Source organism: Motacilla alba, chromosome 8 (genome assembly GCF_015832195.1).
Source record: "Motacilla alba alba isolate MOTALB_02 chromosome 8, Motacilla_alba_V1.0_pri, whole genome shotgun sequence".
In the NCBI taxonomy this organism is placed as follows: domain Eukaryota; kingdom Metazoa; phylum Chordata; class Aves; order Passeriformes; family Motacillidae; genus Motacilla; species Motacilla alba.
The window spans coordinates 6,223,558-6,249,213 of record NC_052023.1 but is presented as its reverse complement, the minus strand read 5'-3'; the positions used below and the strand labels follow the sequence as shown (position 1 = coordinate 6,249,213).

General features: G+C 37.4%; 1 protein-coding gene across 1 annotated transcript in view; it reads right to left on the bottom strand.

Moving 5' to 3' along the window:
• The window catches only part of FAF1 (Fas associated factor 1), a 149,093-nt gene that overhangs the window by 92,890 nt on the left and 30,547 nt on the right, over window positions 1-25,656 (bottom strand). Inside the window, exons 3-7 of the mRNA XM_038144133.1 lie at window positions 23,994-24,040; window positions 20,961-21,169; window positions 17,832-17,923; window positions 17,388-17,476; window positions 9,130-9,235 (exon numbers count right to left, since the gene is read on the bottom strand). Of these exons, the coding sequence (XP_038000061.1) occupies window positions 9,130-9,235; window positions 17,388-17,476; window positions 17,832-17,923; window positions 20,961-21,169; window positions 23,994-24,040 (543 nt within the window). The remainder of the gene's footprint in view (window positions 1-9,129; window positions 9,236-17,387; window positions 17,477-17,831; window positions 17,924-20,960; window positions 21,170-23,993; window positions 24,041-25,656) is intronic.

Here is a 25,656-nt window from a genome sequence, read left to right as displayed (position 1 = left end):
ACAAGGTAAGACTAAGTTCACTTTGGTCTGCTAATGTAGGCAGGGAAAAATAAAAGTAGGTTTGAGGCTTGGTACAAACCCAAAAATTGTGATCAAACTATATAGTTAGTAAATTGTTTGTCTAAATCTTTCATGTGTGATGAAAGATTATTATCATAATTCATTAGCAAATTACAGACTTTGTAATGCAGGCAGCCACAAATTTGGCTTTATATCAATCAGTTGAGACCAGCTGGGTAGAAATTAACACAACTCTGGGATACATAAAATGAAGTGCTCTTTCATTTTCAATTCACTGGAAACTTTGAAGGAAAGAAATGGAAGCCCTTTCAAAAATGTCAATTTTCCCTGCTTTTTGTAAATCATTCCATTTCACTGTAGAGATACAGAGATACAAATAAACGTACATGGGATGTATGTAACTGAATACCACAGAAACTGCTCAATTATAATAAATATGAAGTTATGAAAAACAGTGCAGTTTAAAAAATCCCTTCATTATTTCTGAGACAGTCATACACATTAGTGATCGCCAGAATTATTAAACAAACACAAAAGCTAATAGCCAAGCTACCCACAAGATACAATATTGTCAAAATTCCTGCTCTGAGCTTTCCCAGTCTGCCAAATGACCTTGTACAAAAATGCTTGTTTTGATTATGTCTCCTTTGCCTAAGCTACAAGGCTGTGTATAGTGACAGCTGCATTTGGGAGCAACTTAAAACAAATTTTATCTTAGTGCCACCTAATCCAGAGACTGGTACAAGCAGCATGGAAAAGTCAGTGTCAAAATTAAACAATGAAGGCTTTTCTAGGAACAGATGCTTTTTCCCTGCAGCTGTAAAAACCTTAAAACAATCCTATGCCCCACTGTCTGGTCACGCAACTACCACAAAGCAAGGCATAAATTTTGCCACTTATTGCAAATATTTGCTGAGAGCTGCAATAACCCTTTTTAAAAACAGTAACAGGGATTTCTTGCGGGTGATTATGAGGCCATTTTATCCTTTAAATGAGTGCAAGGCTCTCCAATTCATGGCCACGATTCCTGGTACAAAACCAAAAGGATAACTTTTCAAATTCATGTTTTACACAGATATAGGAACATAACTGAAAAACCCTAAGGAACGGGTTTAATACAGAGATGGTGCCCGTGTCACTAAGATGCTATGGATGGGACAAACAATTATTAATTCACAGCTGGAACAGCAACTGAGTGTTTTCTTTGCATAGTAATTACAAAGCAATGTCGTGCAGCACCATCAATACACTGCAATCGAGATACTTTTGACCATTTTGGTGTTGTAACTCCACAACCACTACTTTAAATATCCTTATCACCACAACTATCCAAAAAATTACCTCTTTCTATTCAGTGAATGCAGAGATAAACTTCAAGCTGAAACAGCAGCTCTTAGGAAACAACTTCTGTAACTTAATGAATATAAGTAAATCCTCAGTTCCCAATTAAGTGAGCAATTTACAATGTCAAGCATGTAGTTACGCTCCATATGAACTGATGGGGATTTCAGATTAGCTTCTGTTGTGTATTTAAAAGTGATAGCACCAACATGATTTACATAAGTAAAATATTTTCAAATATTTTCTCACCAAGCAAGCACTCTAAAATTGTGAAGTGTTTCCTTTCTTACCCAAGTTAAAAAAAAAAAAATCAACTTTTCCCGAACAACAGTTCATTAGCACCTCACTATTTATAAGTATAATTGGGTTGTTTGATGAGAAAACATGAGAGAACACTGTGCCTACTATAATTTGCACAAATACAAATTTCATTGTTTGAAAACAAATCAGCAATTCAACGAATGTGTTTTTTTTAATATAAGTGTATATCATGCAATAATAGAAGTGATCGTATTACAGTTAACACAGGATAGAAAGGTTAAACCATGTTCTAAACCACTTTAATTTACAAGCTGTAAATTAATTTTTTTTAATTGCAAAAAAATGCTAAGTTGAATTTTTCATTTGTTATTCAACTAAATATAATTCACACAGATAACAGCACTGTGCTATTTAGCTACAGAGTGCTGCTTTCCCACTCTAAATAGCACAAGAGCTGGGGACAGAGCTGTTTAATATGTTCATAAAGCTGCTTAGGTTTTCTTGTCATTTCATGCTAACACCTTTTTAATAGCTAGCATTATGATAGAAGCCTTGCATAAAAATTCACCAACCCGAAAGTAAAACACAGCAAATATTCAAAATCAGAATAGCAAGCGAAGGTTTTAATTGCAGTTTTTAAAAAAATTCAAGGTTTTAAATTAGGTCTTGATCCCCAAAATCCTTAGCATCCTTAAATTACATGAGCAAAGCCATTCAATTCAACATGATTACTTCTAAAATAAGGACAACTCACATGACTGAGCATTTACAGAGCCAAACCCATAACCAAAATTATAACAATGACTCCTCATTATTTTCAAATTCAAATAAATTGATCCTTATCCTTTGAGAGTTTCTCTCCAACCCAACTTACACTTAGGGATGGAGGGGAATAGAGACAGAGAAGGAGAGAAAGGAAGAAGAGATATAAACACATACACACTAAACTGAGTGCTGACAAACTGAACGTTAACAGATGTGTGACTTCTAATTAGTTATAATAATCTGTGCTATTGGAACCTGCCTCGCCTTCCCTTGCAAATCAAACAGCCTCCTTTGGAGTTTTAAACTCTCTGGGTGCTTCTAAATTTATGCAAGGGAAAAAACCTTGCTTTCAGCAAATTTTAGATAAACTACAGTGATAACTTTATGAAAGGAAAATATTAAATTATAATTATCCTAAACAGACACAGTCTTGTGAAACTAACCCTACATTCATATGAAAATACAAAGCATTGACTATAATGAATTTGATTCATCCTTGGACACAAAGCTTTACCACAGTAAACTCAGTCAACTGTTGCTCTTGCTTTTATATTCATAGTACTTAAATAGCGCACTTTAAAACAAAAAAAACTCCAATTGGCTTTTCATACATCCACCCTCCCCAAAAATAACGCACTTGAAAAACCCAAATGATATGAAAAGGCTTCAAGGCCTCTTTTCTCCTTTTCACAGCACTTTTTTTTTATTTCTGTTTGCAGTAATCTGCCTTTCACTTTCTCATTGCTACAGAACAAACGAGGAGGCTCAGCACTTTGAAAAGGGGGCTCAATGTGTAATGGGTCCACTAGAATTAATTTAGTTGCACCAAATCCATTGAGCAGTGAGGTTTTTTTCTCTTCTCAAATCATTTTGAGTCGGATGCAGCCCCCAGCCTTTGTAATTCTAGTAAAGCACTTAAAGTGCACAGTAGGTGTTCATCAGGACCATCTGGTCAAAAGCAAAACAAGCTGCTGATTTTGCCTTTGAATAGAATGAAGCAAGTGTGAATTAGTCTCTTCAATTAGCACTATTACAACCTGTCAAGTGCATATTGTAAAACAGGATTATTACAGTATTGGTCACCAGTGCAATTATTTACTCTCTGCCTTTTCTTGCATATAAAAATGTCCATGTTTACTAGTTTTTAATAACTGAAGATCTTTTCTTTAATGATATGCACGTCCAAACCCACCAAAATCAAATTACAGGTTATGAGACATATTCTGTCAGGAATGTATTAGGTTTCATAATTAAGTGAGAAGTAGTGCCCTTTCTTTATCTCTTATTGCTGCTTCTGTTGCAGAAAAAGAAAAGTAGTTATATATATTTTCCAATGGGAGATCTTAGAAATAGATCTCTTCAGTCAGGTATTAAGTTATTTTAAGTGCCTAATAAAGTTATCACTGTTGAACAGGTACCTAAAAGGTATTTCCTCTTTATTTCCCAAGGAACTTCCTCTTCATCTAATTCCCAACACATGACCACTTACAAAAAGTTTATCAGGATCGCTTTCAGGTTCTAAAATACATTTTACCTTCAGAATGTGCTGGTTTTCTATAATACAAAGGCAAAAACAAATTGAGAAGTTGATTTAGCTTTTTAAAACTAGATTTTTCTCTCCTCACTGAAAAAGTCAAAGCCTGGCTGGCTAGCACATCCTCATCTGCCAGTGCAGAACGCTGTGGCTATCACAGTCATGTTTAAATTATGTATAATGCTGTTACAACTTGCTGTAAATTGAGTATAATTTTAAGATGACAAGATTTCTTTAAAAAGCAAACTAAACGTTCACATTTCACAAAAACACACAGCTCTCGAGTACAAACAGTATAGCAATGTATTTTAATAGCTTCTCTGATACTAGGAGTATTTGAACAATAGAACGTTTGTGCACTTCCTATTAAATCCAATAAGTGCTAGTTACTGATTTTTACTACAACAGTAGTTTTCAACAATTTTAAAGGAAGTACAAAATGTCAAAACACAAACCAGCTGTTTCTGAAATTATTAATATATTTACCACATTTGGGTATGTCTATTTCTGGTAAATGTGTTTCATTGTAATTATTTAGCTGCAGCATTAAAAAGAGTAACATTATTTATCCATGCATTTCATGTCTCCATGCCAGTGTCTGACATTTAGTTTGAATGATCTCACTCAGCAACAAATATTGTCTTGAAAATATTTTGTTCAGACACGAAAAAACAGATCTGAAAAAGGTACAAGATCTTCAGCCAGATTATTTTTCTGCCTGCTGCAGGTAATTTCTTGGCTTACCTATATTTATATATTACATTTACTTAGGCCTTTTAAATGAGGCTTCTGCCTGCATGTTTATAATGGTGATTTTGCATCTTGTCTAACATTCACCCACTCACAAAAAAAGTTTAAAGAAATTCATCATAAAGGATCTGATTAGGGTCTGTCAACACAGAATTTACAGTTTATCTCAGCCCAGGCAGTTGTGTGCACAAATAGTTCCTCCTCCTGCCTGGAGGGCTATTGGATACATTGCTTTCCATATTCCACCTTAGCCAGTGAGTCTGTGGGGAACAGAGAACAAATATATTACCTAGCACAGGTGACAGGGATGCTGTGCAGGCAGTCCCTGTTTAAGTTATTGGCTAAAGGAACGGAATAAAAAACAGAGGCAGCTATGCAGAGGCAGCCAGTATTTAAAAACCCATCTTCTCTGCGTTGTTTGCACAGATTTTATGTTTTACCAAGAATTCTAGTGCCCAGTACTTGCTTTACATAGTATTCTCAACTGGAATTTCCAGCAGTTACAAAATAAGATCACCAATCTGTGAGGGGACTGAGGCTTCTGCATATTTAACTCATCCACCCTTTAGCAGCCACAGCTTGTGTACACTGGATATTTTTGCAATCCTGCACGCAGGAATCACAAAAAGGCTTCAAAATCTGTATCAAAAGAGTAAAATAGACAAATGTAAAGTCCTTGTTTTTAATGGAGCAATCCAGTTTGTTAAAAATGTTTGATTTTTTTTCCTGTGTCGCTGATTAAAACAAAAAGTGTAGAGCACATTATTGTGACAAGAACTCAAGCCCATTAAGTTTTTCACAAATTAGTTTGTCTGCTCCAGGATCAGAACACAAACTTGCTTTTAACACACTTTTAAATACTCCCCTTTCTGAAGAAGGCTTTCCTTCATTTCTGTAAAATAATAAAACTACAACTTGCAAAAAAAAAATAGGGGAAATGTTCATTTCTAAATGAGAACAATTTGGTAAGTATAGATAGAAAAGAAATTATCTTGAGTGTGGCAATGCCTTGTAATAATTTAGCACAGAGCTTCTCAAACCTGAAGTTAAAAAATCTCTCCAATTTCAAATAGCCTCTATAAATTATTGTAGCAGAATAAAGAACAAGTCTTCAGACAGAAAACTCCTTTTAGTCTTGTATTAGGAGTTCAATTTGTCAAATTGTCTTTATATAACCATGTAATACACTGGAAATGTATTCATTAACAGTCTCCTAAATGGCATAAAACTTACCAATTACCAATTTAAAATGCAGATCATGGAAAAAAGTAACCATGATATTTCCCAGAACAGTATCTGCCCAGAATTAATTTAATACTGCAATTTTACAAGAACAAATGGATTCACTTGACACAGATTAACTTGCAATTTAGACCATCATGTTATTATTAACTTTCCAAGTTAACTACTCCCCTGCCCAAATAAAGAAAAAATTAAATTTAAATTGACAGAATTTTTACAAGTTCCATTTATTTTTTAGTTTCATTTCCAAAGATACTGTAGAAGTTAATGATCACAAAACAATGTAACTGAATGTAACTTATCTCTTTAAAGATGAAAAAACAGATCTTAACATGTAAAGAGTTAGCTATTTTGATAAGGAATGCTAAAAAAAAAAACAAAGGCATTTTCAAGTGCCCTCCAAAATCCAACTATTAAAGTAACATGCAATCAATTTTGGAAGCAGACATGAGCACTACGGCATCAGACTTCTCTCAGACAATTTTTTGTCACATGGTTTCCCCATTAAACACCGCGATTTCTTTGAGAAAACAATTCATCAATTCATCCAAATATCATTTACTATTAAACATGCACCCTAAACAATAAAAAAACCAGACAACTGCAAAAATAGCAGTTTAGGAAAGCACAGTTGTGAGCTCACAGGATTTTGCATTTAATGCACTGCAAAACATTTCTGCCTTCTGAAAGGGGGGTGAGGATGAGGTTTTGGTGCGAGTTTGGGGGCCTTTTGAGACCCTTGGAAAAAATATCTATTCCTTGAAATTCACACTACTAATAACAACAACACACTGCACCAGTAGCCCTTGAGAGACAGTTGCACCCAACTGTGGCAAGAAGTAGAACATTTCTAGAATCTTAAATATTTCTTTTAATAATTGATGTAGTCATTTTGAATCTTTCTGCATAGGATATGGCGTGTGAGTAGATTGCATTAACACTGCTTAAACATTTCAACTTGTCAGTATGGCCAAGTCGATTTCTGAAATATTTGCTGTATTTTCCCATCGAAACAGTAATAAAGGTAGAATAAATATATGCCACTGCTTTATAATCACTGAACATTAATGAATATTTTATGTCTTTTTAAATCTCCCTGTTTAATTTAAAAGGGTGAAATTAAGTCTCCTCCCTGCAATATGCCAATTATCTGTAAATCAAACAATAACTTGGCCATTATAGTCCTTTTTGTTAATATACCAGAAGCTAATTTGAAAACACTGAGCAGCATTTTTAGGTAATAATTGAATAGTCCTTCCTGCCCTCTTGTGGTTGGCAACTGCATCACTGAGCTTCTCCACCGTTACAAAAATATACCAGGAGGAAAGTAAACTATTAATTTGTTAAAGTGTGAACAAGAGAGTGAAGAGGAAAAAAAAAATCTAGCAGTCCCTGGAGAGGACAGAAACAAAGGAGACGAGGAACAATAGCACCGATTCCTCCAAAATACAAGGACTGCCTAGATTTGTTACAATGAATACTCTAACAGAAAAAAAAATTAAATTAGGAAACCATTAGGGAGTTAACATTCAAAACAGTGCTTGTTTTCTATAATTAGACAAATGTTCAGCAACCCTTTTACCTCAGCAAAATCCCCAGGGATTTCCAGGAGCCTTTGCACAGACAGACACGTTCACCTGTTCAGCATCAGCTGCACAACAAGGGCCAGAGAGCCCTTTCATTTTAGCCCCTTCACAATTTTATACATTCTGTTGGGTGTGACACTCACAAGAAGGGCAAAGAAAGGTTTTCTGCTCATGCTGGTTACATGGTGATAGGGTTTTTATTTTGGTTGTTTAAGGGGAAAATCCTAATTCACTTTTAAATTGTGTTGATTTCATACGGCAACCTGATGACTGTAACCTGCCATTACCAACAAACAAGAAAACTTCAGTGCATGGAAAGGTAGCCTAGATCCTTCTGTCACAGCTTTCTGGTTCCTTTAAGCCAGGTAAGACCCACCAGCAAAGAAATAATTGATACAGCATTGACAAAAACCAAACAGATAATATATATGTAGGTGTTTTCTTTTAGAATCTCATCATTTTAAAATTAAAACCACATATTTGGATGATTTATTTCCATAAACGTTCAAATTCTTTATAATTCTAGAGAGTCAAAGCTTAGCCCCTCAAAAGTCAAACTGATTCAAGTATGTGTATTTGTATTACCACAAAAAGCAAAACAGAACTTACTATAGTAGATGTAAACATAAGAAATAGAAAACAGGCTTTCACATGAGGGAAAGATCAGAATTTAGATCTTAAGAATAACAGATTGACAATGAAACCAGTCAGTGATCATTTTTCATTGTTGTATGAGATACTACTCCCATAGCTAATATTACAGAACTTAAATTAATTCTGTCTACCACGTCAGCATGTGACATGAAAAACTTCGTAAAATCTGTTCAACCCTAAAAGACTGAGAGAAGCGTCAGACCAATAATAGCAAACATACATTTAATTTGAAAAGCAAACATTTAATCTTACTATTTTGTAATGTGAATTCTGAAGATTCACATTTCTAGGTTGTTTGTCAAGTTTCCAGAAGGCAGTGGGTTATATGGAAAATAACATCCACAACATCTGGCACTAGATTCAGCATGGAGCACTAGACAACAACCTTCGGGCTTGGAAAAGAGGTTTTAAAAATATGCAAGGGACTGCTTATTCTGAATTCAGAGAGTCCAGAGTCACATCAGAGATATTTGTTCCTTTAGGACTTAATTCTGCCGAAGTTCTCTCCAATATCACCCCTTGCTGGCCGTTCCACAGAACGGCAGCAACGTCCACTACACACAAAACCATTTGGCTACCAGGCCAGTAAGAATTACAGCACCCCAACAGCAACCAGCACAGTGAGGAGCCTACAAAATGGAGATGGAGCTGGTTAAAAGATGGGAAGACAGAGAAAGCTTCAAGGGGTTTCAAGTAAAATGAAATTTGAGTAACTCAATAAACTGTTTGTGTATATACAAGTGTTTGTGTATTTTGCTACTACAATACAAAAAGAAACACCCTTTATGTATAATTTAATAGAACACCATTTTCTAACTAAATTCTTTAACCAAATCTTGATGATCCGGTTGATGAAAATAAAAAAGACTAATAAAATACAGGAATATCCATCAGGACTATGCAAACCCCCTTCAAGAGAGCTGGCATTAGCTATAATGAGCTACATTTATTCTTCAGCTGTGAAACAGCACTCACCTCCTGAATGGTACTGCTTCCTGAGAAGTTGAGGTTGTACTCCCGCTGGACTTCTCGATGGGTGACAATCAGCATGAAGTTTTGATTTAATGACTCCTGCAGGGCCCTGAAATGGTTGAAAGAAAAACAGGAAAATCAGGGATAAGCATGTTATAGCTTGTTTTACAGTTAGATGCAGAAACCCCAGGGTACCCTAAACTCTGCATGGACAAGTCCAGGCACAACATTATCATCTCTCTTTTCACTCTTAAATGCAAGGAAGCATGCTGAGAATGACCAAAGGCCATTCCTGAACTCCTTCCTTAATAAGGTGACTGCAGCCTTTAAAGCTCATCTAATGTTAAGTATTTTCAAAATGGAGAGAGTCCCATTATCTTCACAAACATCGGGTGTATTTAGCACTCCTAATGCCATTAATAATAGGCTTGTCAGCATATTGATGGCCAGACCAAATATCAAGCTATGATGCACATTAAGAACTGATGGTAAATAGAACAAGGCAAAGCATGCTCTTGCTTCTCAAGGGTTACCTGAAGCAGAAACCAAATGAAAATTCTTCTGCTTAGATTTATTTAAAGCACATAAACTCAGATGATTAGAACTGGAAAACTAACCACAGCAAAATTTCTCGTGTGGGTATTGAACATTTAGAAAATTTAATTCTGCACACATTATTATAAATGTACATTCACAGAGGTTTTAATAAAAATAAAAACATAAATAAAATTAAATTTTTAAAAAATCTTAAGATACAGTTTAAATAAGCCAACCGTATCTTCACATAGTAATAAACTTGGGGTTTTTTTCTGATTTTCCTGATAGTAAAACATCTGGATATTAAAAGGGCATTCTGATTGCTTAATTAGGTACAAAATCATGCAGCTATCTACTTCTCAAAGCAGAAGGCAGGACTTCTGTTATAGACACAGCAATTATGGCTGCGTGCAATCTTACACATGCTACAAAACTGCAGCAATGCTGTACCACACCTTGGGTTTCTAAACAATATTTATGCAGACTTGGCTTGTTCAGTGGCATATGAAATTTAATTGCACCTATTCAATTCTATTTTTTCTTATCACATACACTTAAAAGAATGACAGACTGTGGTTTTTTCCTTCACATCTTCACTATTCCATGACACTTCAACATGCCATTCCTCTTAGCACTAAAGGACAAATTCTGAATGCAGATCAGCACAGCTGTATCTTATGATATAAGAAGACAAGAAAGACTCCTCCATCATTTGAGACCTGATTTGTTAGTTTTAACTCCTTCTGGAATTACTGATCTACTGGTTTGCTGTTCAGATGGGAAGGAACTCATACAATACTCAGTGGATGCTTTAGCAGGACATACACAGCTTGCTTGAACATCTCAGGGACATTAACCTCAGAAAAATATCTTCACTGGGAAAGCTAATTTGGCTCCAGTCACATCTCAATAATCCCATACTACAAAACAAAATAATGAAGTGCTATTTCTTGTCTTTAATGGTTTTCCAGTATGGAAAGTAAATGTAACTCATTGCCAATGCTAAGTATGATCATGTGCATGAGAGACACTACCAATGTAACTGGAGTCATTGATGCTGAACATGTAGCTTTCCGTACTTTCACAAGATTTGCAACAAAAGGAAGGCCTAACAATTCTTTAAATACCTACCAGTCCCTCAAAAGCGGGGGAAAAAATAGGAAGAGGAATCCTGAAAAGTTGTATGCCTATTTTCAAAGGTAATTCTAATTTTATTGTCAGTAAGTTTTGCATCCCCATAACCATATTTTCTATTGGCAAACGTTCAGTAGCAACTAAAATATCCTGCTGTGCTTTTTCAGATTCTGATTTTTATTTGTTTTCAGCAAATACTGGAGGCAAATGACATATTTAATTGCTCTGAAAACATTAATTACCACATATGTGAATGGCTCTGGATTCCATACAGACTCACACACGGTTCTGTTAAAGCTAATTTTGACTCTATCTGAAAATCTGTAGATGCTAACTGATAATATGACTCATGTTTTCATTCTGTAATTGATGTAAACATAGAATAAACAGGCCAGTCTGATCAAACCCTCAGTCTCTCCAGTTATGCATGATCCCCACACTTCAGTACAACTCAAAATACAGCTTGCTAATAAAGCATCCACTCATAGGAAAAGTTTTCCACTTGTGAGAGCAGGAAGTATTTTAGAAAGGAAAAAATACTCTTCAAACAAATTTAAATGAAGCGCCTAAAAATTAAAAGCTTTAATTTTTGAACTAACTATTTTGACACCTCTACTTTTGGGATTTCTAAGCAACACAAGCTGAATGTTGTTAACAAGCAAATTCTCAGCACATATTCATTGACAAACAGAGTGAAAAAAGAGGCTGAAAATTAAGCTGACTAAAAAAAAAATGAAAAAAATTGAGGAGAAACTGGGTTTGAAAGTGTCAGCAAATGCAGTGCATGGTTAATTGTTCACTTTTTCTTCAGAAAAATAACAAACTGAGGAACACTTCTTCTGCTTACACAGAAATGTACTGGTCAACTGCTCCAGTCCTTGGAGCTCCTACATCAAAATCTCACTTGGCCTGACAGCTGTAAAACTTGGAAAGTGTCCACTAAAAAGTCACAGGGGGGAGAAATTGATGGCACACCTGATGGGTCACTGATGCCAGCACTGGTGCCCACCCTCCTGTGTGGGATGGGGTTGATATGAACACACAGCCAGAGATATCTGTCCCTCCCATAATCATTTCCTCCAGCAAAGGGGGATGCAGATTACCCCAAATTACTTGGACCAAAACACATCATGCCCCAAAATTGTATTTCAGCCATTAAGGTCATGATACATTTTACAAGGTGAAAGTATTTAAAGGAAACTTCTCACTGGCAGTAAGATGAAGATTATTTTTATTTCTCTTTAGGTCCACATAAGCATATTGAGAAGATTGACTTTGAATACAAGGCACATCTCTAAAATTTTGGCTTCAGTGTTTGCAGCTGTTGAATTTTCCTACAAACGTTACAGTTCACTAGAATTTTCCAAATAAAATAGCTATATTAAAAGGGAAAAAAAATCAGGGTCAAACTGTAGGTCCCATTAAAGACAAGACAGACTTTTTTTTCCTTCTTTTTCTTTGTTGCCACCAGTGCTAAGAGAATACAATTAATCTGAGAATTAATTAGTGGGAAAAGAAAACTAAATTCTGAAAAGAGGATTAAAGTAGGCCACTCTTACTAGAACATTTCTCCCCTACTGCAAACCCCAGCTTTCAAAAGCATTTGCTGATAGGTGATATACACCATTACAACCCTTTTACCTCAGCTGAATGATTTTGCACTTGCTGTGCAGCACAAGAGGCAAGGGAATCTGTATTTTTGGGCACCAATCCTCCAACTGAGGTACCCTACCTACATCCAAAAAAGAAGTCCAAGAACAGACAAAAGACAATAGATCAGAGCAGAGTCATTGCTCTGACCAGTTCTAGCAAGAGACTTGGATACAAAAAACAGACTGATTCTATCTCCTGTTAAGGGATGGCATTAATGCTCAGATTTTTTATATGGTACTTTGCTTTTCAACAGCATTTTTCTTTGAAATTTTAGTAATATTTTAGAACTTGATAACATAAGTAAATCCTTAATAATATGCAAATGCTTCTTTTCATTCCATTTTTATGAAACACACTCAGTATTTCCCACTAGGCAATATCTTTCTCAGACACAGAGATTTCCCCCAAAACCTCTGATTTTTATCTAAACAGGTATGACACAAGGTAATTAACATTTCCATTTTAAACTTACAGATTTATATAAGCTCATGTCAACAGAAGTCCAAATTTACTGTAATTACAGATTATTTACATTAAAACAAAATAAGAAATCAGTATGTAAATGTAATGTTTGTTGTAGCTAATGCAGCAGGAGGTGGTAGATTAGGTTCAAACAGCAATCAGTTAGCAAATCTGGCTAACATGTAAATGAGCAGAAGCCCTTTTGTTTACATTCTATTGCATTTTAAACTTCAGGATTTTTAAACTGTCTCATGAACAGATGGGAAAATAAAACATTAATCTTACCATTCTTATGGAAGCTTTCAAAGTAACTAAAGCAAGGCACTGCTCCTGTCCAGCTAAACAGACAGGACTAATAATTGGAGTTGCAGGTTACATCGTTCTTAATTAACACTCTGCTACAGTTGATAACGTACAAGACACCACATCACCACCACTGCTCTGCAATCATCTAAAGCACAGGCATTCAGCAATGTATGGACCTATTGCTTGAAAAAAGGGATCTGTGGGTTTTTTCTTTTCCACACAGATGATTACACTTGTTAAACAAGTTACAATCACTTAGCAAAATTGCATTATTTCTGATAATCTCCATGGTATGCACCTGGGGTTTTAATGCTTTTCAACTTTCCAGTGATTCATCAAGTATAATAAAGTATCTTTGATTTTCAGCTATTTAGCAAAAAAAGTATAAAATACATTATATTCCTTACAATGACAACAGCAACAAAAAATGATTAAAAATATCTCCTAGAACACACAGGATAGAAAGGAGAGATGATATGGATGACCCAGCTCCATGGCCAGACTCCCATGCTCACACTTTTCATGCTTCTCTCTTGCATTCTCCTAAACCTCTTTCCTCAACTGAGTATCGTCAGCCTTCAAGAAGCACCCAAGACAACAAAGGAACTGCTGAGGAAGGGATTAATCTAATCTGACAAAGCTGGTGCAAGGGATCTACCCCATGGACGTTGAATGATGGACATTCTTTGGCATCTTTCCTTTCAGGATTGCTTTCCGAGGGAAATCGTGTTCTGCTCCACCCACCTGGTGACTTCTGCTCCCACCTGGCAACTTTTGAACATAGTCACTGGTTTTAAGGAGGTCTAATAGTGTTAGAAAGGTCTCAAAACCAGGTGTAAATCAACAGCCAGGAGGAGGAACAGGACCCAAATCACCACCCACCTCAACAAAAGGCTGCATTAAAAGTGCAGAATTTTATACTCATTCAGGTGACCCGTGGCAAATGATCTCACAACTACCCACGGGACATGATTCCTCCTTTCCTTGATACTACCTGACTGTGAGCTGAAGAACAGATGCAGGGCAGGCTGATACTCTGTGCAAGGGGAAAAATACCACACAGGTGCTACAAAATATACAACAACTGGAGGCAGCATCAGAGGTAGGTGAGATGATGGGAAGCATAGAAGGAGAAGGCTGATTTACTGCAGCTGCTGGGATGAGGCAGGAATTCACCAGAAATCAGATTTCATTATGTCCACAGCTCACAGAACACATGGTTATTGTTCTGGATATCACGCATGGATAAGTATGGCTTTGCCAGCCGAAATTGTGGAAGCAGGGTGGAACTATACAGCTGGTATTTGACATTTAAATTTAATCTTTCTACCTCAATTTACTAGCAGGCAGTAGTATTTCACTGGGTTTCTATTACCTATAAAAGCTTTAGGTAGGCCACTGATGAACAAAGATACCCCAGGAGATTTTTTGTTTGTTTAAAAGGCAGGATCACTTTGCCATTACATTTAGATGCTGGTTTTCAGTCAGTTCTGGGTTAAGCCCATTCAGTCTGTCACAATAAACTTCAATGCCTTCATACCAATATGTTGGAATAGGATGTTTCAGACACTGTTCTGCCTCACTATAAAGAACAGACAACAACTGGATCTTACAGAGTTGAGGCCAGACTGTTCCTTTTAAGAAGGGCATATAGATAAAATATCACATACTGGAATCTCAGGCTTTTCAAATATCACTTTCTGGAGATATTCAAACTATTTATCTCTAGTTCAAAACAGAAGGCATTTGAAGAAAACAACAGATGAACTCCCAGAGCAAGAGGCAAAGTTCCACAACATCCATTAATAATAGATGTGAGCATGACGCTTTTAAAAATTGTGGGTAACAAACTAATCTGAATAATAACTGACCTAACAGTAGGCAGTAAACAGTGTAACTGGGTTTGGTACATTGCTTCAATTAGATGTGTTTTGATCTGCATTGATGCTTTAATTGGAGGCAAGCCTCCCCTTTCATCTAGAATTTATGACTTCAGGAAGATGATCTAGCCTTCAAATTATCCGTGTTTAAATAGCCACTAATTAGGCACCATTTGCTGTCCCAAAGCTACCAACTTTTATCTTAAAAATATCCAGAACTAATCTCCACTATGAAACAAATATAAACTATAAAAGGTAACAACTACTTTGATTTCACTGTCAAGTGAACTTCTTTAAAACCATTAATCTAATAAAAAAGGCTAAGAACTGTTTTTAAACAGTTTGTTGTTATATACTTTACTGCAGTTGCAATAAATAACTCTCTTCAGACTCCAGTTTTTCTCTCCAGAATCATAACATTCAAACTACAATATACAGCAATACCTGGCCAGAAAATTTTGAAATGGGAAATGAAACAATTAGTAGCTGTAGTGTCTTTTCACTGTTCTTCAAATAGCTGCTAAGGTACAATGGCTTATGGTCCTCACACACAAATACAGCTTCTGTTTGCACATACAGTTCTTGTACACCACCCTCTGATCCAGTGCCACTCTTCCCTCTCTTAATGCTCTTTTTCTTATAATTATAATTTTTATAATTCATATCAGCATTCTTAATTCCTCCACAGACTCCATGTTAATGTGCCCAAGCATCTTTTAGTAAAATACAAAGTACTTTCAGCTCTTAGGAAGGCAGCTACAAATTTCTATTGACTCTCCAAGAATTCCTCTCACCAGTAATAGAACTGCACTTGCAGAATATTCTCCTATCACCTACAAGGTCAGAAAGCCAACTCCCTGTTCGGACCAGCTGAAATGCCCTGGGCATTCTGCCCCATTCCGAGGGCATGCCTGAGCCGGCCGCTCCGGAGCAGCTCCTCGGGCCGGCCCAATTCCCGCGCACCCTCTAGCGGCTAGCGAGGAAAATCCCATTTACCTGGGAAACGGCACACACGGCCTTCAGGAGAGGGAAGCAAACCAAAGGCACTGCTAATTGCTTTAAAATAGTATTTTCCATACAACGTCGTTTCATTTTCAAACCTTGGCGATATTCCCTGACAGCAGAGAGACCAGGGGGTGCTGCTGGCAGGGGCTGAACACGAGCCAGGTATGCCCAGGGGCCCGGGAGGGCCAGCGGCACCTGGATTTTAGCAGGAACAGCGCAGCACCGGGGCAGGGACTGTCCCCTGAGGCCACACCTCGGTGCTGTGCCCAGCTCTGGGCCCCTCAGCTCTGGAAGGACACTGAGGGGCTGGAGCAGGCCCAGAGAGGGGAATGGAGCTGGGGAAGTCCTGAGGTGACTGAGGGAGCCTGGGGTGTTCCTGGAGAAACCCTTCTCACTCTCCCAACTCCCCAAAAAAAGGAGGGGATCTGTCTCCACTGCCATGCCCCAAGTGGAAGGATGAGAGGAAATGGCATTAAAATGCACCACCAGCAAGTTCAGATTAGGTATTAGAAAAACATCTTTCCCTGAAAGAGTGGTTTAGCACTGGATTGAGTTGCCCAGGGATGTGGTGGAGTCAGGAAGTGTCCAAGACATGTCTGGATGTGGCACCTGGGATATGTTTCAGAGGTGATTGTGGTGGGTTGAACTAGATAATCTTGAAGGTCTCTTCCAGCTTTGATGATGCTGTGACATATGAACAATCACTGCTTACTTCTTGAGCGTTCAAACCAGTAATTAAATATATCCTTCTCAATTAAAGGAAATAAATTACAATTAATTGTTAATGAATAATTAATTAATATTAATTAATTATAATTATAATATTTAAATATTAATTACTATTAATTTATTGATATTAATTATTCCATCCATCTACATACATTTTAAAACTACAAGATAAAATAAAGAACACTCATAAAGAAAATTCTGAACAGATGCGAATGATTTATACAGATTTATGAGATACATAAAGCAGCAACTTATACAAGGCCAGCTCTTGTTTCCACAGGGACTAGATTTCTGTTAAATGAAAGTCATCACATCTGTGAGATGTAAAATTCTGTATGTACCTAAGAGGTTCAGATACGTACAGAATTTAGGTACATACAAAGTTTTAAAAACCCCAACAAACTTCTTTCCTTCCCAACAGTCACTAGTGCAGTAAAAACACTTTGTATTTACTGACTGCAGATTCCTACAAATCCACATGTGGCTTCATAAAAAACAACAACAACAACAAAAATCACAAACCGTACAAATAGAATTTATGGCCAAAAGACTTACCCAGAATGACTTGAAGAAGGAGGAGGCAGGTCAGGTGTTAGAACATAAAGACTATTATTTTTTGGCAAGTGTAGACTTTTTAAAACAGTCTGAGGAGAGAAAAACCATTATAAATACAAAACATTCACCAATTCTGACTTTTTTTTTTTTTTTAAATTCATAGGTATGTATTTACAGTATCAGCAAAGATTTTGTTTCAAGATGTAATTCCTGTTCCTTCCAAACATCATTTTTGTGGGTGGGCCACATTATATACAAACCAAACACAAACTGATTTGTCCTGATTTTATTTTGCAATGTTTTAGATTAAGAGTTCTTTGTGTGCCACCCAAGACATCTGACACTAACAATTTGAAACTAACAATTCTTGCATTGTAATCCCCACCCACAGATGCTCAGTTTGAAACTGAGTTCAGTTAACTGAAAACACAGTTGAAAACTTACACTATCATCTACATCTCCAGTCTTCCACCCTTTTAACAGCATTTTAGATGCAGGAATCTGAAGTTCATTTTCTAGAATATGTTTGATATCTCCTAGAGAGAAAAACAAAGGAAATATATCAAATATACACATTTACTGCTTTATTTCAAACAGCGGTGAGTTGTACTTAAAAAACAGGAGCAAGGAAAAATTTACTATGAGAAGATACCCTTCAAACAGTAAAGGACAAATGAAGCTTAAAAAAATAATCACAAAGCATGAATGATTGTAGAATCACACAAGGATTTGATGATTTGGACTTTTGGATTTTGATGATATATATTGGTAATTCTATATTCCATATTTATTAGACACACAGATAGCTGTGTGCTATCTGGAGCACCAGACTTAAAGAGGGTGCATATTTCTGATACCAAATTTCATTAGCATCAGTCCAGACGTAAGGAACTGGAATGTTCATACAACTGACTGCTCTAACAGCTTTTGCAATGTTTTGTATATTTTGATACTCTTCTGCCCCTGTAGTTATTGCAGTCATAAAGTAACTCAGGCTGGAAGGCACCTCTGGAGTTCACGTGACCCAAGCCTAACTCAAAGGTCTAATTAAACCAGTTTAGTCAATGACTCATCCAGCTTGCTCTTGAACATGTCAGGACGGAAGTCTGACAACTTTTCTGGCGAAACAGTTTCAGTACTTCACCACCCTCACAATAAAATTTAAAAAAAATCCTTTTATTTGAATGTGAATTTTTGATGCGTTTATTGCCTTCCAGTCTCATGCACCTCCAAGACAAGCCTGGCTCCACCTTCTTTGGGTCCTCCAGCAGGCAGCTGCAGGCAGAGATCAGGTCTGTACCTTCCCCTTTCCTCCCCAGGCTGCACAAATCCTCTTCTCTGTGCCTCTCCTCCTGTTAGCCCAGAGCTCCAGAGCCCTGACCACATTTACTAGAGGATGCCATCATCTTTCTTCTAGTGAGCACCTCAAAGCCCCACACGGTGCTCCAGATGCAGTCTGGCTAGTGGTGAATAGAGGGAAATAATGATTTCCTGGGATCCACCAGCTACAGTCTCACCAACAAAGCCTGGGACACGGCAGGTCGTCTTCACTGCAGGAGCTCACTGCTGAAACACCCAAGATCCCTTTTCTTAAATTGTTTTCTAGCCCATCAGCCTTCAGCCAGGTATCATGGAGTTTTTCTAGGCCAGATACATGACTTCAACTTTATTTTCTTGGAATTTCAGGAGGCTCCTGTCAGCCCATTTCTCCAGGCTGTCCAGGACCCACTACACAGCAGCCCTGCCCTCCAGAATATCAGCCACCTTCTCTGAGCAGATTAAGATTTATTTTGATCCACTTTTTATCTAGTTTTCATCTTAACATTATGACTAGAAAAATACAACAGCAGAGTACATCAAAGGCCTTACTAAAGCCACAGTGACATTCTCTCCCCTTGTCAACTGAGCCAGTCATCAAATTGCAAAAGGCAAATAATGCTGACGGATTAGGTACAATTTGCCTTTCGTAAATCCATGCTGGGTGTTCCAAATCCCCTTCTTTTCTCTCCCATGCTCAAAAAGTGCTTCCAGAAAGATTTACTTCATAAACTTCCCACAGACCAAGCTCAGCAATCACCACTGAACACAGGTTCACATTTGCCTTTCTGCTCCTGCTGATGTACTTACAGAAACCCTTCTAACCCCTCAGTGGTTTCACCTTCAGCTGAGCTTTGGTCTTCCTAACTCCAAACCTGCAAACCTCTGTGCTTCTGCTGGGCAGCCCATCACTACTTTCCAGCTCTGGTTACTTTGTTTTTTAATTTAGCTCGCAGAAATGCTTTTTTCTTCTGTGCTGGCCTCCTGCCATGCTTGCTCCTCTTGCACATTGGAAGGAACTGCTCCTGTGCTTTCAAGAGGGTGTCCTTGAAGATCAACCAGCTCTCTTGGGCAGCCTCTCATGGGCTAGCAGATCCCCAGAAAAAGCCAAAACTATACTTTCCTCAAGTCCACAGCTGAAGTTCTAAAATTTGCCTTGCTCACTTCTCCCGGGACTTTAAACACAAGGCTGCCCTCCATCTTTATATCCCAAAATACAGAAGTTCTACAAGAACTGCCTTCTGCCCTACAGCTTTCAGGTAAAAACCAACTATTAAGAAGTCAATAAGAAAAGAAAAATCTAAGCAGTACAGCTGGAAAATTCTGATCTGATGAGACTGCGATGTCCAATTTCCACGGGTGTAACTCGGCACAAAAACAGAGACACCCATCGATAGTTCAAAGCGAGCACCGCTAGGTGGCGCCACCCAACACCAAATCCATTGCTGAAAAGACAAGCGAGGATCAAAAGTTTCAAATCCCAAATTTCATCCCAGACAAAAGGCTGCAGCACGCAAAATTGCTTTCATCAACTGTTCCTTCACGTAGCTCCTTATTTGGATCTGTATAAGCTCTTCACTAAAAATAAGAAAATGAAAATACTTTTCTTCCTTGGCAGAAGTAAATTAATTCCAAGTTTGGGGAATGTTAAAAAGAAACATTGCTCTGAAACACTAGCAATAGCACACTTCTAACACATTGCTTCAAAATGCATCAATTTTAGGGTAAAGAAAATAAAACTGATAGAATTAATCTTAATTTGAATGAAAGAGTCAAATAAAAATTGAACTACGAAGAATGCAATGATGTTGCTCACACAGGAAGAATTCCTCTAATCTTGTCACTAATCCTGTGCATTGAGAGATGCCATACAGATTCAAAGAGGAAATGCCAAGATCATCCACTTATAATAGCTTGCATCTACACTAATCCTATCCCAAATTACATTTTCATGCCTCAACTTAATTATTAATCTTCATTTCGTTTCTGAAGCAAGTTCGTAAGAAAACTAGATTTCAAAATGAATATTTGATAGATCACTAACCTTTACCATGGATTAGTGAAATTTTGGTTTTTTTAAAGCTGCAAAGAGATTTGAAAATGGTTAGTAGCTGTGGAGGCTGCACTTTTTAGGGAATTTTTTTTTTCCTTTTTGAAAAGTTTTGCTCTGCTTTGCTTTAGGACTTGAATCTTTTAAGTCTGCCTTTTTAACAGTTTCACAACAGGAGCTCTCATTTCATTTTTACAAATCCTTACCGACTGTAGAGCTGTCTTCAAGCACTACATCCACATTTCTGTCTCTGTACTCAACCCTGAAGTCAAGCATTCGAGGCTGTCTTTCCACTATTTGTCTAGATGGCACTACATGGCGAAATGCTGAGGAGGAGGAGGGAGCTGAGGAAGCTGCAGCAGAGTGACTGCTGGGGCCATACGCTGGTCCATGCAAAGTCTCTACACCATACTCACTGAAAGACAGGTAAATAAGATGATTTCAACACAACAGCTTGGTATGTCTAGCCAGAAGTTAGGAAAGCAAAATGACAGCATTCTTCACTTACTACAGTCCAGCACACACCTCTTGAATTATTGCTGTTGTATCTGAGAAAAAATGCTAATTAAAAATGAAAAAATACATTCTGTATTAGCAATTTTAACCTTTCAGGGCTCAGGAGCACTACAAGAGATCAGCATTGGTAACAAACAAATACTTTAAATCCACTATGTAATTAATACCAGAATTATCTTGAGGAGAAGGATTGTTTCCTGTTCCAGGAGTATTGTGGCCATATAAAAATTGGCACCATGGCAACGACCAGCTTTCTACATCATTGGGCTAGTATCCAGTGGAAATGAGAATAAGAAATACAGCTCAAAATTCTGCACACAGATAGGCATTTTCTCACACCAAATTAGTGAAAAACAAGTCAGATATGAAGACAGATACACATTTAAGGTAAATAAATTAAGATAATGAAGCATGTGTTTAAGAAGAAAACACCTGGAAGTACAACAGTAATGCAATGCTGAATTCTAGCTTGCCTTCGAGTTAAAAATCCTGCAAGGCTCCTGGAGATTCATTTAAGGATGTCTCCATACCTGACTCAAGGATACTCAAGGTCAGAATAAACTGGAATACCCTCACTACCCAGAAGCACTTCATCTTCCTCAGTAAGCCTCTCCATAGGAAGCACATAACTGGGATTGGAAATAAGTGCAACAGAACATGACATTTCAGGAATATTACTCCAGGCAAAAAAAAGAAAAAAAAACAACAAAACAAAACCTATGATGTACAGAAATCAAATCTGGAAGGCAAGAAACTTCATCAGGTAAGCCTAGGATGTTGCCTTTTAGATGTTCTTACCAGGAAGATGCTGGGCAGTTACAGAATCTCATGGTGGATTTCAGAAATGCTGCAACATAACTTGTCTCATTTCTATTCTTTATCAGACCTTATTTGAAAAATTCCTTCTGTTCTCGAAGATACCATGAGATTCTCAGTGGAAATGCTTCATAGAGCAAGTCAAATCTGGCATCTAGAGGAGGTCTGAACTTTAAAAAGTGCAAATGTGGATGGCATGCATGTCACAGAAGTGCAACAATACTCAGCTATTGCAACTCCCATCATTGTGCCTTTCACATTTGAAACAGAAAAACATGTTATGCTTGTAAAACAAGGGGCTCCTTCACTTCTCACATCAGCATGCTCAGAAGGATGAATGCCCAGCTACAAAGACCCACACTCTCAGACCCATGGCTCAAAAGTCAAAGGCCCACATCAGAGCTCTTAGGAGTACAGGAAACAGTCTAATTTTCAGTATTTAAAAAAGTATAAATACCAAGTGATACATTATGTTCTTCAACTTGGTGGACAAGTATGAATTAAGAACAATTAAGGAACAATTGTGTTAGTAGACCCAAGAAGCAATGAATATCCCAGTTTTCAGGACCGGATTACAAAACAAGCAACTGAATTATACAACAAAGTGTACTTTTTTCTCTTCAATAAATTAACTTGCTTCAAGTCCAGTTGCATTAATTCTATTTGATTCCATCACAACAGGCATCCTACATATCTGACTAGCAACCTCTAATAGACCATAAAAAGCCCCACATCAGTAAATAAGCCCTATCTGAAAACCACTGGAAACCAGGTTTCTGAATCTTCTGAGCCTTCCTTTAAACCACTTCCACTGGAAGAATACAAAACAAGACAAAAACAAAGTAACAAAAATACCCATTTGAAACACATTTGACTATCCAATAATTTCTAAAGATTAATAAATTACAGTGAAAGAAAATGTAAGTGGGCACTGGACCACCTTGTGTGTGAAGACAGGCATTAACTACTCTAATTATTCCCCAGCTTCTTTTACCCTATCAAACATTCTGGGATTTTGGACAGAAATGCTTTGAGGTCAACTTATGCAGAAAGAGTTTCCACAACCAAGATCTCACATGGACTAAACAGCCCTTACAGTAAATATATATTTAGTAACTTTACTGGGCACATAGTTTTTATCCTCAATCAAAACCTGACTCTGTTGAATTAGTAAGTATTGACAGAGATGTCAAACACCACTTTACCTATATTATGCATCTTATTTCATCATTGACATTTTTAAATAGTACATTAAGTATTTTTCTGCACAAATTTTTAAACACTGTTTTACTGTCTCTCTCAGGTAGCTTAATTCCTGATCTGCTGTTTTCAATTGCCCCATCAGCACTTAGAAGATCAAATTTCAGTGAGTTGAAGATATCCATGCATCAGTATGCAAGCCAAAATTTAATTCAGAAGCTGAAAGAAAATCAGTAAAACTACTTTGAACAGGAACAACCTTACTTTATCTATTACCGTTTCTGCTGCCTGTAATTCAATTTAAAAAACAAAAACAGAAAAAAACCCAAACAAGTACAAATGGTTTTGGCCAGAAACAGGGAAGCATGGAATACCAATACCTTTATAAATGCATAAGGAAAAAGAAATACTTAGCCAGAAGCATACCAACACCCAGTGTGTAAAGAGACAAACCTGCAAAGAATGACCCAACCACCAGTGAAGATAAAATAAAAGTTAACTATTTTGAACAGATGTTTGAGCTAGTTTTCTATCAGTATGGGAAAAACTGAATGTTAAATCAGCTTTGCCAGGAATAGAATTTGTGGCTCCAGAAACAGCTTTAAAAGGAGAATTATGTCATCTTCTTAGGATTGAGGAAGGAAAAAAAAAGTAACTGTTACTCAGCATCATTCTCTGCATGTACTACTCCAGACCTCTGTGCTTACCTTTGTAGAATGCCATTTTCTTGTGGTATAACACCATTTATAGCTGCCTGAAAAGAGAAAACAAATTTTGAATCAAGCATGCAGAACAAAAATACATCAGTTATAATAAGTTTTGAAGAGTGATCAGCTTGCTTCAAAACATGCCCTAAAATGCTCTCTATTTAGCGAATATTCTTGGTGAATGATATTATCATTATGGGATCTACATAAAATAAAAACCATACCCAAGTGAAAAATAAACATGAGCTGAAGCTCAGCCTCCTGTTTGCATGTGATGGATTCCCCAGGTGGAATGCCTGGGAATAAACTTTGGTACTCATACACAGGGAACACATCACTCCCAAACACACCCAGGAAACTGTGCACAGCCCAGGCAGCCTCACAGAGCACCTACAGAAAACCTGATGCTCCCCAGGAGCACCAGCATGGCCCAGCTAATAACCCTGCCCCGTGCACACACCCTGTGTGCTGCCAGCCCCACCTGCTCACCAAGAGCTGAGCTGCTGCGAACAGCGGCTCCAGAGCAGCTCCATCACACCCACACCTCACACACAGACACCACCCAGCCTCCTCAGGCTGCCAGGGACCATCCCAAACATTTAAACTGTCCTGAGGTAGAAAAAGAAGTATTTTTTTAAGCAGCGTTTATGCAGTTAAATACCATTCCATGCTGTCCACATCATCAGAAGGTTTAACAGCGAGATTAAAGAACTTGTAGCATCCCACTACTCTCCATTTCCTCCTGTGCCAGCAGCAACTCATCCATTATCTACCCTCACAACTTCTAATATCCATCCTCATATGTCAGATATACCTGAGCTGTTGGCCAGAACACCTGGTGAATGAGTGTCTGGTCCCCAGTGAAGAAGGGAACACTGATGTTTAGCAGTTCATAGTTTCCCTGGTAGTCCAGGAGGACAGAGTCATACCCTGTGACTGAACTACTGACAGTCATCATCTATCAACACCTCTTGTACAAACGGACATTAGAATAATGTAGCTTAAGTTAGTGCTTAATAAACACAAAAATAGATGCAATCAAGATTTAAATGCTATGGTTTCTTTTTCTCTGAATATATAAACATGACTTTTTTACAATTTCCATTAATAGTTAAGGCTACATGAAGTCAGAACATTTTATTGCTGAACTCAGCTAAATTACTGTGATACTGCAATAAGATTTATCCTGCATTTAGAAACAAATATTGCATTAATAATTATTTAAAAAGCAAAGAAGGAAAAGGTCAGAGGTACCCATAAGCTACAGCAACAACCCATGAGGCTGTATCAAATTACAGCAAAAACAAGGTTCCCTACCAGATCAGGTTTTAAATCAGTTTATCCACTGTGCATGGTAATAATCAGTGGTTTCTTTCTAACAACGTGTCTCATTTATCATCATTGTGGTTTTTGCAGTCATACACAGCTCTTGATGGTGTTCATCTAATAAACCTCCAGGAAAGAGTAGGAGGTTTTGGTTTATTTGGGTTTTTCTGGATTGGCTTCTCCCTCCCATACTCTTCAGCAATATACATTTAATTCGTGTCAATCAACAGATAAAGCTGGCTGAGAGAAAAAATTATCCTTTATTTTGCATCTGTAAGATACAGAGAGCAAACACAGGATTTGTACCACAAAACCTACACTAATAATGATCTGCTGG